Below are 11888 nucleotides of genomic sequence, written 5' to 3'. Positions count from 1 at the left end.
AAAAAAAAAAAAAAAAAAAAAAAAAAAAAAAACGAAAAAAAAAAAGAAGAAAAAAAGGTCGCACATATATATTTCAATGGTCAAAACCTTTCTTATTTTTCCTTCTTTTATATCTATAATTGGTCTTGCTTAGTGTCTGCTTAGCTAGACTATCTTTGCATTCGCTCCTTCACGTGAAGCATTGTACTTTGCGACTGCCTTTGTGCCCTCACTCATGGCGTGTTTGGCTAGCTCCGGTGGCAGCAGAAGACGTGCGGATGTTTGAATTTCTCGAGCAGTGAGTGTCTTCACGTTGTTAATGCAAGCCACATGTACGGCCTCCGTCTGAATCTTGCTGTACATATCCTCAATGAAGGAAGACAGTACCCGCACAGCCGCCTTTGAGAGAGTGCCGCGTTTGTACACCTGCCGAAGAGTGCGGTGAATGTACAGATCCCAGCGTTGTTGCTTCTTTCCACGGCGGGCGCCGCTTTTCTTCTTTCCGCCTGGCGTCTCTGCGGTTCGTCCAACGGGCCGTTTGCCCTTTCCCTTTCCTCCGAGGGGAATGGGCCTCTTTCCTCCTTTCGTGGGTGGCATCTTATCCGATCCTGTGGCTGTGTGCCTTTTTTCTTTTCTTTACTTTTCTTCTTTTCTGCGTCTGCAAAAATACCGTTGAGGGAAAAAAGAAGAAGAAAGAAGAAGAGAAAAATGGGGAAGGGAGAAGGAGAAAAACAGTTGAATGCAATAAAGAGATGGCTCCCACACACTGTGAAAGCTGGAACAAAAGAACAGAAAAAAAAAAAAAATGAAGGGGTGAAGGTAACAAGTACAAGAAGAAGAAAAAAAACTAAAATAGCTACTACAGAATATCGACATAAATAAAAAGACGCAATTTACACTAATATTTTCCGTGTAAGAGTGGGAAAAAAGGGGCATACGTGTTTGTAGATAGTGGACACCAATAGACATGCACACAGAAAGACAACCACAGCGACAATACACACACAAAAAAAAAAAAAAAAAAACATCGAAAAATTAATACTTCTACCTTCCTCCATATGACAAGGAATACCGTGAAAATATAATCAAAAACATAAAATTCTAGTAGCTACTAGTCGAAAAAAAATTTCTTTCACCTGTTCGAAGTTTTTCCTCTTCTTTTTTTTTTTTTTTTCTTGTTCGCCCCTATAATAAAAATAAAAAAATCTGATTAGTACCAATATTAATAGAAAATTTTATAATCATAAAGGGCAACACGCGCTGATATGACAAAACGAACGAAAACGGATCAAAACGAACGAGCCAGTGAATAAGAAAGAAGTGAAAACAAAAGAAAAAAAAAAAAACCCCAAGAATAAAAATCAATCAAAATTTGGAACTCTTTCTTCTTTTTAAACCTGGGTCAAGACCAGATACACCGCATCCACCTTCTTCACGAATTCGTTTATCAGATGGAAGTGTTGACCCATCATCACTAGGCATACCTGCCTCATACCCTTGAAAATCCAATTGCTCCCGTGAACGTACCCATTTTCGAGCAATATCGAGGATTGCCTCACGAAGGTAGGCGTACTCACTTGGGGTATTATAGACAAATGCACTGATGCGTACGTAAAATCTACCTTCTACACGTTTTACAGGGACTTCCACCTTGTATACATCATGAAGTAGATCCTGAATGTACTTTGCAGTTACACGTGGATCTTGTAGTTCCTTTGGAAGTTCCACAAGAGACATAAAAGGTGCGTGACGAGCGACAGGACGTGTTCCAAAACTTTTTGTAAGCATTTCCGCTGCACCTTTCAACAAATCAGAACAATGCTTTCGTACACGATCAAGACCCTGAGCACGCCAAAAATCAATTACTGCAGGAATACAAAGGTAGGCACCATAATCACGGGTTCCATCCCAAATAAATTCAGAGAGAAGACCATCACCAGCTCCATGAGATAGAACGACAGCACGAATAGAATCCACAAAGGTCTCATGTACCCACATAAATCCAACAGATTTTGAAACAGAAAACCATTTGTGTAGGTTTCCCACAAAAATACTTGGTCTTGCTTCCACTGGTAAATCTTGAAAATTTAGGTTAATCTGAAGAGGTGCATGAGCTCCATCGACGATGATCTTTGTTACACCATGACGTCGTAATGCAGGAATAATATGTGTAAATAAAGGTAAACAAAGGGCACTCGTCGAAGTGACATAATCAAGAATTACTGTTGTACATCCATTAGGAAGATTTCGACATATTTCATCTGTAAGGGCATCATCATCCCCCATTACTTTTGTATCATGTAAATATTTGGAAAGTGCAATTTCATGAAAAACTGCACCAACCTCTTTACATCGAAAATACATCATTTTGTAAACGGAAAGGTACTCAGTATCAAAAAATACCACAACATCATCTTTTTCAATTAAACGAATTGCGCAATTTAATGCATAGGTTGCATTTTGCAAAAGAACAACTTGTTGAGGATCAGCGTTAAAAAATTCTGCCAAACGACGAACACTGTAAACGATAAGTGGAAGGAGGTCGCGGTCCATAAACTCCACCACCTCACGCTCCATGAGTTCTTCATAACGATGTTTAATTGCCAATGCACCAAGGAGTGAACCTCCAAAGGCACCATGATTTATAAATACAAATTCTGGTGTAATAGTAAAATGCTCCTGTCGGAACGGAAGGCCAAACTCACATGATGGAATAATTTTACCTTCATCATTTACTTGCTCTCTCTTTTCTCCATTCTCTTTGTTTTCACTGGTGAGACTCTTCTCCAATTCACTGCGTCCCGTTATCCGCCTGGCAAATTGTGGAAGTTTCGGTGGGCGATACGTTGCTGTATCCTTCGCGACGAGATCCTCCACATTTTCCGAGTGAAAAGAACCGAAGCCCTCGTAGGCGGAGGCGGTCTGCGAGATGGCGGCGCCGCTGAGGGCGTCCAGCCGGTGGCGGAGGTGCGCAGGAATCGCCTCGAGGGCCCATAACGGCTCCGGCTCTGCAGAGGGTGGCTCGTCAGACATCGCGGGAATCCACGCAGCTCCTATGGGTACAGGCACACAGTGCGAGAATAAGAGATTGTATATATATATATATATAAAGGTATGAACTGAGTATTAATAAAGTGGTAGACGCCGCAAAAGAGTATCTCTGAGAGGGGAAAGAAACGCAAATAAGAAAGAGAGAGAGAAGGTAAGAAAAAAAAAAAAAGCGGAAAAAAAGTCAAGTATGGATCTATGTGCTAGTAGATAATTGTTGTAATATATATATTTTGTGTGCTTAGAGTGACATGGAAAGAAAGAAAGGAGAAAAAATAGTATATAGAGGGGGGAAAAAAGGTCACGTATGCGTACACACCCACAGAAGTACAGTAAGGAAGAGACTTCAAAAATAAAAGAATAAAAAAATAATAACTGTGTAATATATATATATATATATATATATATATATATATATATATATAAACTGAAATCTAAAATGTAACAAAACAAATAAAACTCATGAAAACCGAAACACTGGTCTCGGTTTGGGTGTCTTAGGTGCGAGGGACTTATTCACAGCAAGCTCTCGAGCAATTTCTTGTACATAGGGTGGTGCTGAGTGAACCTCTGGACGAAATGTAAACTGCATTTCCTCTTCACGTTGTTTTGCCTCATACTCCATGCGAAGTGCAGCTGCTCTTGAATGGGCCTGTCGTTCTAAATACTGCTGAATGGCATCGTGTGTGATGTCCTCACCAAATAGACACTTTGCAAGTCGTTGTGATCCAGCACTAAGAGTCATAACATTAGAAAATGCCTCACGTGCTGCTCTTGATGCTTCTAACTCCTGTTCTTTTCGCAACTTTTGTAGACGTTGCTGTCGTCTTTGCTCAAAAATACGAAGGTCATCCACACTTCGACGCATGGATTGTGATCTAACATTAATATGAGGTGTGTATCGTTCCTCCTTATCGTTTGAACTAGTCGTAGCTGTTTCCTTCCCAAGATTGTTTTTTTTTCCCTTTCTCTCTTCTACTGAACAAGCACTTGATGTTCGTTGTCGAGCTGATGAAACTTTCTTTCGTCGAGTACCAGGGGCCAGTTCAGGATGAAATGTTAATTCACTCTCATACATCATTGTTAAGTGCTCAAGGTTCTTCTCTCTCCGTCGATTGCTTTCTTCAAGTCGACGTAAAAATGAATCTAAAGGTTTATTTTCCTTTCCATTTTTACGAGACAAATCACCAGCACCATGTGATTGTAAATTTTTATCATGCTGTTGTAGTACCTTTTGTTCTTTTTCTCGTTCTTGTTGTTCTTTCTTCAATTTCCTTGGCGAAACAATAGGTGTTCGGTTCAGACGCAGATGTACTGGTGTATTAAGATATTGATTTAATCGATCGGAAAGTGAGGACCGGCGCAGTCGATTCACCACAGGTTTAAAATTTGAATCCTCTGTTGCATTACCTGATACCGCTGCTGCTGCTGTTGTTGTTGTTGCTGCCACTCCTAATAAAGATGATGATGATGATGATATTGATGGTCGAACTCTTCTTTTTGAATAGTTCATATAACGGGATGAAACATTTGATGGATTGATTTGAGGATGGAAGGTAAATTCATCCTCTAACTCCATTTTTTGATGTTGAGCTTCTCGGTCTCTTGAACGTCGTGTGCGTTGGTACATTAATAAACTTTGACTATTATTAGTTGTTGAGTTAACTCGACGGTGGTGATCACCAAGATACACACTTGATATAGTATTCGGATTTTCTATTCGCATATCAACACTGCTACCTGTGGGACGAAAACCATTATCATCGTAATAGTCTAGAACCTCATCCTCACTATACTCATCTTCCCCTTCTTCCACATACGGTAAAGTTCTCTTACCATAATAATTATAAAATTCCGATAAATGTCGTTCTTCTAATTCGTTTTGCATTCGAACAAAGGCTTCTTTTTCTTCTTCTGTCATTAGCATAATTTCTTGATCAACTGCACCACATTCTTCATCGCTTATATCACGAGCAAGGAAGTAATTCTGCAGAGCAGAACTGCTGGAGTTATCACCTCTGTTTAAAGAAGGAGGAGGAGGAGACGATGAAGATACCCATCCACGGCGTGCCATTTCTACTCCCCCTTTTCCCTCTTCTATAACTCACTTGACACGGTAAGTATGATAGAAACGTCTCTATCTATCTATCTATCTATCTATCTATATTTCCCTCCGTTATAATAACAGAAGAAGAATAGTAAAGGAAAGAAAAAAAAATGTATATGTATATACATATTTGTCATAGAAAAGAAATTGGAACAGAGAGTAAAGACATATTAAATAATGTGCAAAAACAAAAACAAGAAAAAAAAGGAATAAAAATAAAATAAAATCCGCTCAATATAGTTTAATATACGTAATACGTAAATCCTAGCTACTCATCATTGTCTATTCGCTTGCAGCCATAGATTTATGTCACTAAAAGAAACAAACAAAGAAAAAAAAACAATAACAATAACAACAATAAGATGATCCACATAAATCGTTACAGCCTTCGAATATTCCCCATCTACCCACTTTATTCATATACCTATCACACACCGTAAATCACAAAGACATACACATACACACATATTTGACTACAGAAGTTGTGTAGATTGAGTGTACGAGACATAAGCTGTCCAGGGAATAAGGAAGAAAGCAGCGTACACGCCACGTACAGGTCTTCCCGATGTATAGTTGAGAAATGCAAGTGGGGCAAAAACACCCCAAGAAGCGATAAGTGGATTTGGCATCACATCTACAAGAATACGTCGCTCTACGGAGAAGGCATCATAGCGCCCACCCGCATGCACATCTGTCTCATATGCTCTGAGAAACGCAGGATCGGCAAAACCTCCGCGGAGTGCGGTGGCGGCGTTGTAGTACGCTAACAGCGTCAGTGGAGTGAGAAGGAACTGCTGTAAAGAGAGCGTAAACAGAACGGCAGCGGCGGTGGGTCCCCGCGACTTTCGGGCAGCGCGGCGGAAATGATGTGTTGGCAGTGCGACGAATGCCCCGAAGAGGGCCGCTGCGGCGATGCGTGGCCCGTCCACCATTGCGGCCATCTGCGCTGCCGTCGGCCGCACCCGCGGGGCCTCACTTCCTCCCTGAGAAGATGAAGAAGAAGAGGCTGATGCCAATCGCCGGCGGGCGGCCTCGCGGTGGGCGGCCACGAACTGCGCGAGAAAATCACCGGCGGCCCATGCAGTGATGGAGACTACTGCAGCCTGCAGAGAACCACTCGCCATTGTATATATATATATATATATATCTTTATAGTGTGATGAGTTATGGGTCTATTTAACCAGTGCACTAGAGATAAAAGAGAGAAATAGAAAAAGAAGAATATGTCAATGGTGATTATCTGTCTGTCTCTGTGTGTGTATACATATACAGCTCCAACAATGTTACCCCACCATTACCACCAACACCAAAAAATATATAATAATAATAATAATAATAATAATAATAACAATAATAATAATAATAANAATAATAATAATAATAATAATAATAATAATAATAATAATAATAATAATAATAATAATAATAATAATAATAATAATAATTAATCATAAAGAGAAAGAGAGGCAGATACAGCAAAAAGAGTAAGAGCGCAACGCAAAGAGAAAAAAAAAGAAAAAAAAAAACGACAATGCGTATGATAGGAAGGGGAAAAATACACAAATAACCCTGAGTATTCCTTCTCTTCCAGAAAAAGTGAAATAAAATGAGCCCATCATGTCAACACCATACTGAAGAGAAATATACTATGTACTGTTTGCAACCACTTCACAGAACTCCCTTTTTTTTTTTTTTATTCTTATCATTAATAACTCATTTCTCATTTACTCTGTGTTGTTGTTGCTGCTATTGTGGTGACTCCTTTTATTCAGAAGTAGACCTAAGTTGTAATTCATATTTTGCTAACATCTCCATGAATCCTGGATTTGGTTGCGCCGCTGGGCGTGCTTCCTTAATAAGAGCAAGAGCTTCATCACGGGTCATGCCATGACGGTTCATCAAATATGCTGCAGCTACAGTAACCGATCTAGATAGACCTGCGAAACAGTGTAGTAAGACTCCTTTATTATCATTTTTAGCCTTATCTATAAAATTAAAGGCCTTATCAAAAAGTGAACGAAAATCTTCTCCAGGAAGATCATCTACTGGCAGCACAAGTTGTTCCATACCCGGGTCCACACGCACATCCAAATCTCGCGCCACACTGAGAATATAACCAATATTGAGGTCTCGATATACAGTAACTGTTTGCGCTGTTCGGAGGGAGCCAAGGTATAGAAAACCAAGTACTTTATCAGGGTAAACCTTATGCAGATCAATATTTAACCAGGGAAGTTTTACATCCCAACATTCTTCTTTTACCTGTTGAAGGAAACGAGGTCTGTTATCCACCTTAACCGTGACTCGTCTGTTAGAAAATTCCTTATCTCCTGAGGAAACTTGTTTTGCAATAGGAGAATTAAGCAGATCATTAAAAGGAACAGGATTCTCAAGCATATTGTCATTCTGTCCAAGGAAAACTTCCTCTAATAGTGGAGAATAGGTAAAGAATTCTACTGGGAACACTTGAAGATCATTAAATTCAAGTCCCACCCGCTTAAGAGAAGGTAGAAAGACCTCCTTTTCATTATAACTCTTCTCAAATGGTAGTGTAGTTATATTATTATGATCAAGTAACAATATTTCCACTTTAGCTAGCTTTAAAAGTGATTTTGGAATAGAAGTCAAATTATTTGAGCTTGCATCGAACTTTAAAAGATTTTGGCAATTTTTACCTTCAAACATTTCCTCATTGAGTTCACTCAGTTTATTATCGGAGAGAATGAGGGTAGCCAGGAACTCCAGAGGTAAACTAGGGGGAACTACCAATAAATGCATCTGCGAAAGATTACACTCACCACTGGTTGATGATTCTTTTATTTCGTCCTCAATATCACATGCTATATCTTCAGGAGGAGGAGGAAGAAACTTTTTCACCGACTGTGGAGGCGCACACTCATCAGATGATGAATCATCAGAGAAAGAACTGCTATCATCACCGCTCACGTCCACATAGGTTGTTGGCATGTACAGGCGTAGTGGATCATCGCCCATTTTCCTCTTCGTTCAAGAACAAATCAAACAAAAAAAAAAAAAAGATGTAACTGTGTCGTTTCACTGTAATTAAATACAGTAAAAGAATAGGGGATGGAGACTGAGGGGGAAATAAAGAAGTCTCCTGTCAAAGGAAAATATTAAAAAAAAAAGAGAAACTGAAATAAAAGAGAAAAGCAAACTAAGAAAAGAGAAGAAAAAGAAAAAGAAAAAGAAAGGAAGATGATGAATCAATAATACATGTTTTTTAAGAGTATAACTAGATATTGTCTTATATAATAAAAACAAAAACAAAATATAATAAAGACACATACTTATTCAATCGAATGCAGAAAAAAAAAAAAAAAACAGTCCAAAGGTAAGCTAGTTCAGTATTGCTTTCATTTTAGTTTCCTTTTCTTCTTCTTCTCATTCTCCTTGTCCTGTTCGTTAATCGTCGATGATGCGTTAAGAACGCACTGTATTACCTGAGCGTCGCGAGATGGCCTCACTTCGCTGTGCCTTATCCGCCGCAAAATTACACCGCAGCTCTGATCCTGCCAACTTGTATGCATTCAGCAGTCCAACCACCTGCGAGGCGATCTCCTTTGTACACAACGTGACGAACATGTGCCGCTGCCGTGCCCGCGGCTTCGCTGGGAGAAAATCGACGGCTTCCACCACCCGCCCGGCCACTCCCTCCGCGTCCACGGCGGTGCTGACGAGATCCATCACATTCTGCTCGGTGAACTGAATGGGAACGTTGCCGAGAAAAACGGTTCGCTGCCGACGCTCTTTCCGCGTGCGCCAGAAAGTGCCATTTGCAAACTTTGGATCGTGGCGTAATGTTCCACTTGCAGGGGAAGATGCCCCATTCGCATCGGTGATGTGTGTTGTGGTTTCCGCAGCAACCGCAGCAGCCACCTCCTCCCCCTCCGCCTCTGTACCAATACCATTATCATTACTATTAGTATTAGTATTATTGTTCGTATCGGTTGTGTTTTCTGTTGGCATTCCCGCGTTGAGTCGCAATAACTGCCGTTCGAGACGCCTCTTCGCCTCAAAACGTTTCCGCTCTTTGCGTGTCATTCCCTCAGTGGACGGGACTGTCTCTGCCGCGGTGGACTCCACTGCAGCACGTACACGTTTCCTAGATACCACCGCCACTCCTTCCTTATTTTTCACCTTTCCCACTTCAGACATCTGTAGTTGTTGTTTTTGTTGTTGTTCTTTCTGTTCTTTTTGTGGTTGTTGTTGTTCTTGTTGCTCTTTCTGTGGTGTCAACAATTTGACAGCCGTCGCGGCTTCGGCATCGCGTTTATTGCGCTTTGACTCACGACGGGCTTTTTTGCGAAGAACCGCGCGACTAGGCATTGGTTACGCACTAAAAAAGAAAAGAAAACAATAATAATGAAAAAAAGACAGTTTTTTTTTCAATTTTTTTTTCTGTTCGTTAACAGTTTCCGAAATAAAGAAGAATAGGCTCAACCATTCATAATATATAATAAGAATAATAATAAATTTCTAAGAAAAAAAAAAAAAAAGAAAGAGAGAAAAGAAACAAGAACAAATCACAGCAATAATTATAAAATACCACTTTTATCATACTTTTCACTAAGAGTCCTGGCGAGTTTTCCATTTTTTTCTTTTTTTTTTCCTTATTTTTGACCTAATTAGACATCTATAGAGAAACTCTGTACGCTAATGAATCATGTATTGTGGCATATATATTAACATCTCTTTTCCCCTTCCCTCTCCTCCTCCTCCTCCTCCTCCTTCTTAGCTTAGCTCTTGCAATGAGGTATTGACAAACTAATTAGACATGAAAGAACTAGAAAGGTAAATCCAAGAAACAAAGCAGTAAGCATTACACTACTTCTCATTCTCATGTCCTTTTTTTTTTTCACTCGCTTCCCTTGCAAGGGGATTGTATTTGCCATACTTAAAAAAGAAAAAACGTTAACAATAATTAAAAAAAAAAAAAAGAAACGATCGAAGAGTTTTTTCTTTCCCTTTTAGTACTCACGCTGACGGGAAAGAAGATCTCTTTCTTCTTCAGGGAGACACTGTAAGAGATCATTACGCTTCTCTGCCTGTATTTCCTTTCGCCGTCTATTTGATGCGGTGAGAATGCCCTCATGACGCAAATCATAGATAATAAGAATGATGCTTGCGAGAAGAGAGAGAGAAGCTGAGCCAATAAAAAGTAGCTCTGTCATTTGATACCCTTTCAATGAAGGAAGAGAACTTGGATCATCTTTACTGTTATAAGATGAATCTGAAGAGTAACTTTCAAAATGGTTATGGCTACTACTGGTACTATTATCTTCATTATTATGATTTTGTTGATACATGTCAAGTATTTTTCCTACAATGATAGGAAAAATAGCCAATCCAGCATTTTGTACAGCTGTCATCATACCGTAAGCGAATCCTACAATATTTTCATTAACAGCCCAAGGAATAGAAGGCCAAAGACCTGATACGAGAAAACTGTAGAATAATCCCATCATTATCATTAATACAATACCAGGAATCATTGAAACAATAAGTAATACATGTAATAAAACAAAACAAGCACTCGCTACGATAAGCCATAATGTATTACGTCCAACAGCATCCACAATAAAACCAATAACTGGAGAACCCGCAGCTGATGCGAATTGATAGGCAGAAATATAACTGGAAGCCTTATCTGGGGTATAACCATACTTTACCTCAAAAAAATTTCTGCCCACTCCAATAAATGGAAATATAGCCGTGTAACAAAATACACATACTGCAGTAAGAGCCCAAAACGCTAATGGCATTCGTAAAGCATCCGATAATCGCATAGCACCACCTCCTCCCATTTCTCGAGGTTCTGGTTTAATATATCCAATTCGAACAGCATACATATCAGCAAAAACAAGTACAATGCAAGCGAGAAAAGATATACCACAAGCAAAAACACCAACAAGAACAGCTGTATCCACATCTTTTGCTTGTGCAATTTTAGGTGAAAAGAGAAAATTAAAAGATGATCCCACACGTGAAAAACTTATTGTGATACCAAACGCCAATGCCATTCCACGACCATCTTTGAACCAACGTGCAACATAAGCAGACTGTGAAACGGAGAGTGACTCACCGCCCAAACCAAATATAACACGAGCCGCAACCATAAGTGGGTAGTTAAGATAATGAACACCTAGCCAGAATAGAAACGCACCAATAAGTATTAATAAGGTAAAGAAGAGCATAGCTGCCCGGATACCAAGATACTTATCAATGAGAAGACCACCAAATATAGCCAACACCGTATTTGGCCATGAGTAAACACTATATAGCATCTGATTCATCTCCTGTGTGAACTCCTTTCCGTGTTTTCTGAACCGTTGTTCAATGGTGGCCCCACCACCGGTGCCCAGTGAGCCGGGAACATCGAATATATAATAACTGCCAAAAGTAAGAAAACATGCCACAGCTAGAACACGCCATCGCAATTCAAATATCTCTTCCTTCAATATTTGAAGAATTGTTTGTTCCTCCACAATCTTGTCATCTTCACTACGTATAGCAGTCATGATATTGTATGAGAAAAATATTCTTTATTATTATTTTTTTTTTTATTTTTCTTCGATACGGTTAAGAATTGTTCTTTTTTTTTTTTTCTGTTCTTTATTTCTTTGTTCGTGTGGTTCTCTGATCCTTCTACAAATGTGTCGCTGATCTCCAAAAAGGTGTTTTTTTTTCTTTTTTTGATTCTCTTTGCTTTATCTTTATTCCTCTGTTTTGCTTT

At 39.4% G+C, this 11888-nt stretch overlaps 7 protein-coding genes across 7 annotated transcripts; all 7 read right to left on the bottom strand.

Annotated features, from left to right (window-relative positions):
- Positions 1 to 144: 144 nt before the first annotated feature.
- Positions 145 to 576, bottom strand: TM35_000162870 (histone H2B variant; the record flags this gene model as incomplete). Its single annotated transcript, XM_029026159.1, has 1 exon — positions 145 to 576. One exon carries the CDS (start codon positions 574 to 576, stop codon positions 145 to 147), a length of 432 nt encoding a protein of 143 aa, XP_028882715.1.
- A 768-nt stretch (positions 577 to 1344) lies between these two features.
- On the bottom strand, positions 1345 to 3012 carry TM35_000162860 (uncharacterized protein; the record flags this gene model as incomplete). Its single annotated transcript, XM_029026158.1, has 1 exon — positions 1345 to 3012. One exon carries the CDS (start codon positions 3010 to 3012, stop codon positions 1345 to 1347), a length of 1668 nt encoding a protein of 555 aa, XP_028882714.1.
- A 475-nt stretch (positions 3013 to 3487) lies between these two features.
- Positions 3488 to 5101, bottom strand: TM35_000162850 (uncharacterized protein; the record flags this gene model as incomplete). The annotated part of the gene is made up of 1 exon (XM_029026157.1): positions 3488 to 5101. The coding sequence occupies one exon, from the start codon at positions 5099 to 5101 to the stop codon at positions 3488 to 3490; it is 1614 nt and encodes a 537-aa protein (XP_028882713.1).
- Positions 5102 to 5607: 506 nt separating this feature from the next.
- Positions 5608 to 6258, bottom strand: TM35_000162840 (uncharacterized protein; the record flags this gene model as incomplete). Its single annotated transcript, XM_029026156.1, has 1 exon — positions 5608 to 6258. The coding sequence occupies one exon, from the start codon at positions 6256 to 6258 to the stop codon at positions 5608 to 5610; it is 651 nt and encodes a 216-aa protein (XP_028882712.1).
- A 640-nt stretch (positions 6259 to 6898) lies between these two features.
- Positions 6899 to 8128, bottom strand: TM35_000162830 (phopshatase; the record flags this gene model as incomplete). The annotated part of the gene is made up of 1 exon (XM_029026155.1): positions 6899 to 8128. The coding sequence occupies one exon, from the start codon at positions 8126 to 8128 to the stop codon at positions 6899 to 6901; it is 1230 nt and encodes a 409-aa protein (XP_028882711.1).
- A 447-nt stretch (positions 8129 to 8575) lies between these two features.
- TM35_000162820 (putative RNA-binding protein) lies at positions 8576 to 9481 on the bottom strand (the record flags this gene model as incomplete). Its single annotated transcript, XM_029026154.1, has 1 exon — positions 8576 to 9481. One exon carries the CDS (start codon positions 9479 to 9481, stop codon positions 8576 to 8578), a length of 906 nt encoding a protein of 301 aa, XP_028882710.1.
- A 641-nt stretch (positions 9482 to 10122) lies between these two features.
- Positions 10123 to 11673, bottom strand: TM35_000162810 (putative major facilitator superfamily; the record flags this gene model as incomplete). Its single annotated transcript, XM_029026153.1, has 1 exon — positions 10123 to 11673. The coding sequence occupies one exon, from the start codon at positions 11671 to 11673 to the stop codon at positions 10123 to 10125; it is 1551 nt and encodes a 516-aa protein (XP_028882709.1).
- Positions 11674 to 11888: the final 215 nt, after the last annotated feature.

Source organism: Trypanosoma theileri, assembly GCF_002087225.1.
Source record: "Trypanosoma theileri isolate Edinburgh chromosome Unknown TM35_Tth_16_V1, whole genome shotgun sequence".
Taxonomy (NCBI): domain Eukaryota; phylum Euglenozoa; class Kinetoplastea; order Trypanosomatida; family Trypanosomatidae; genus Trypanosoma; species Trypanosoma theileri.
The sequence above is the reverse complement of the archived record's forward strand: the minus strand, read 5'-3'. Positions and strand labels throughout refer to the sequence as shown.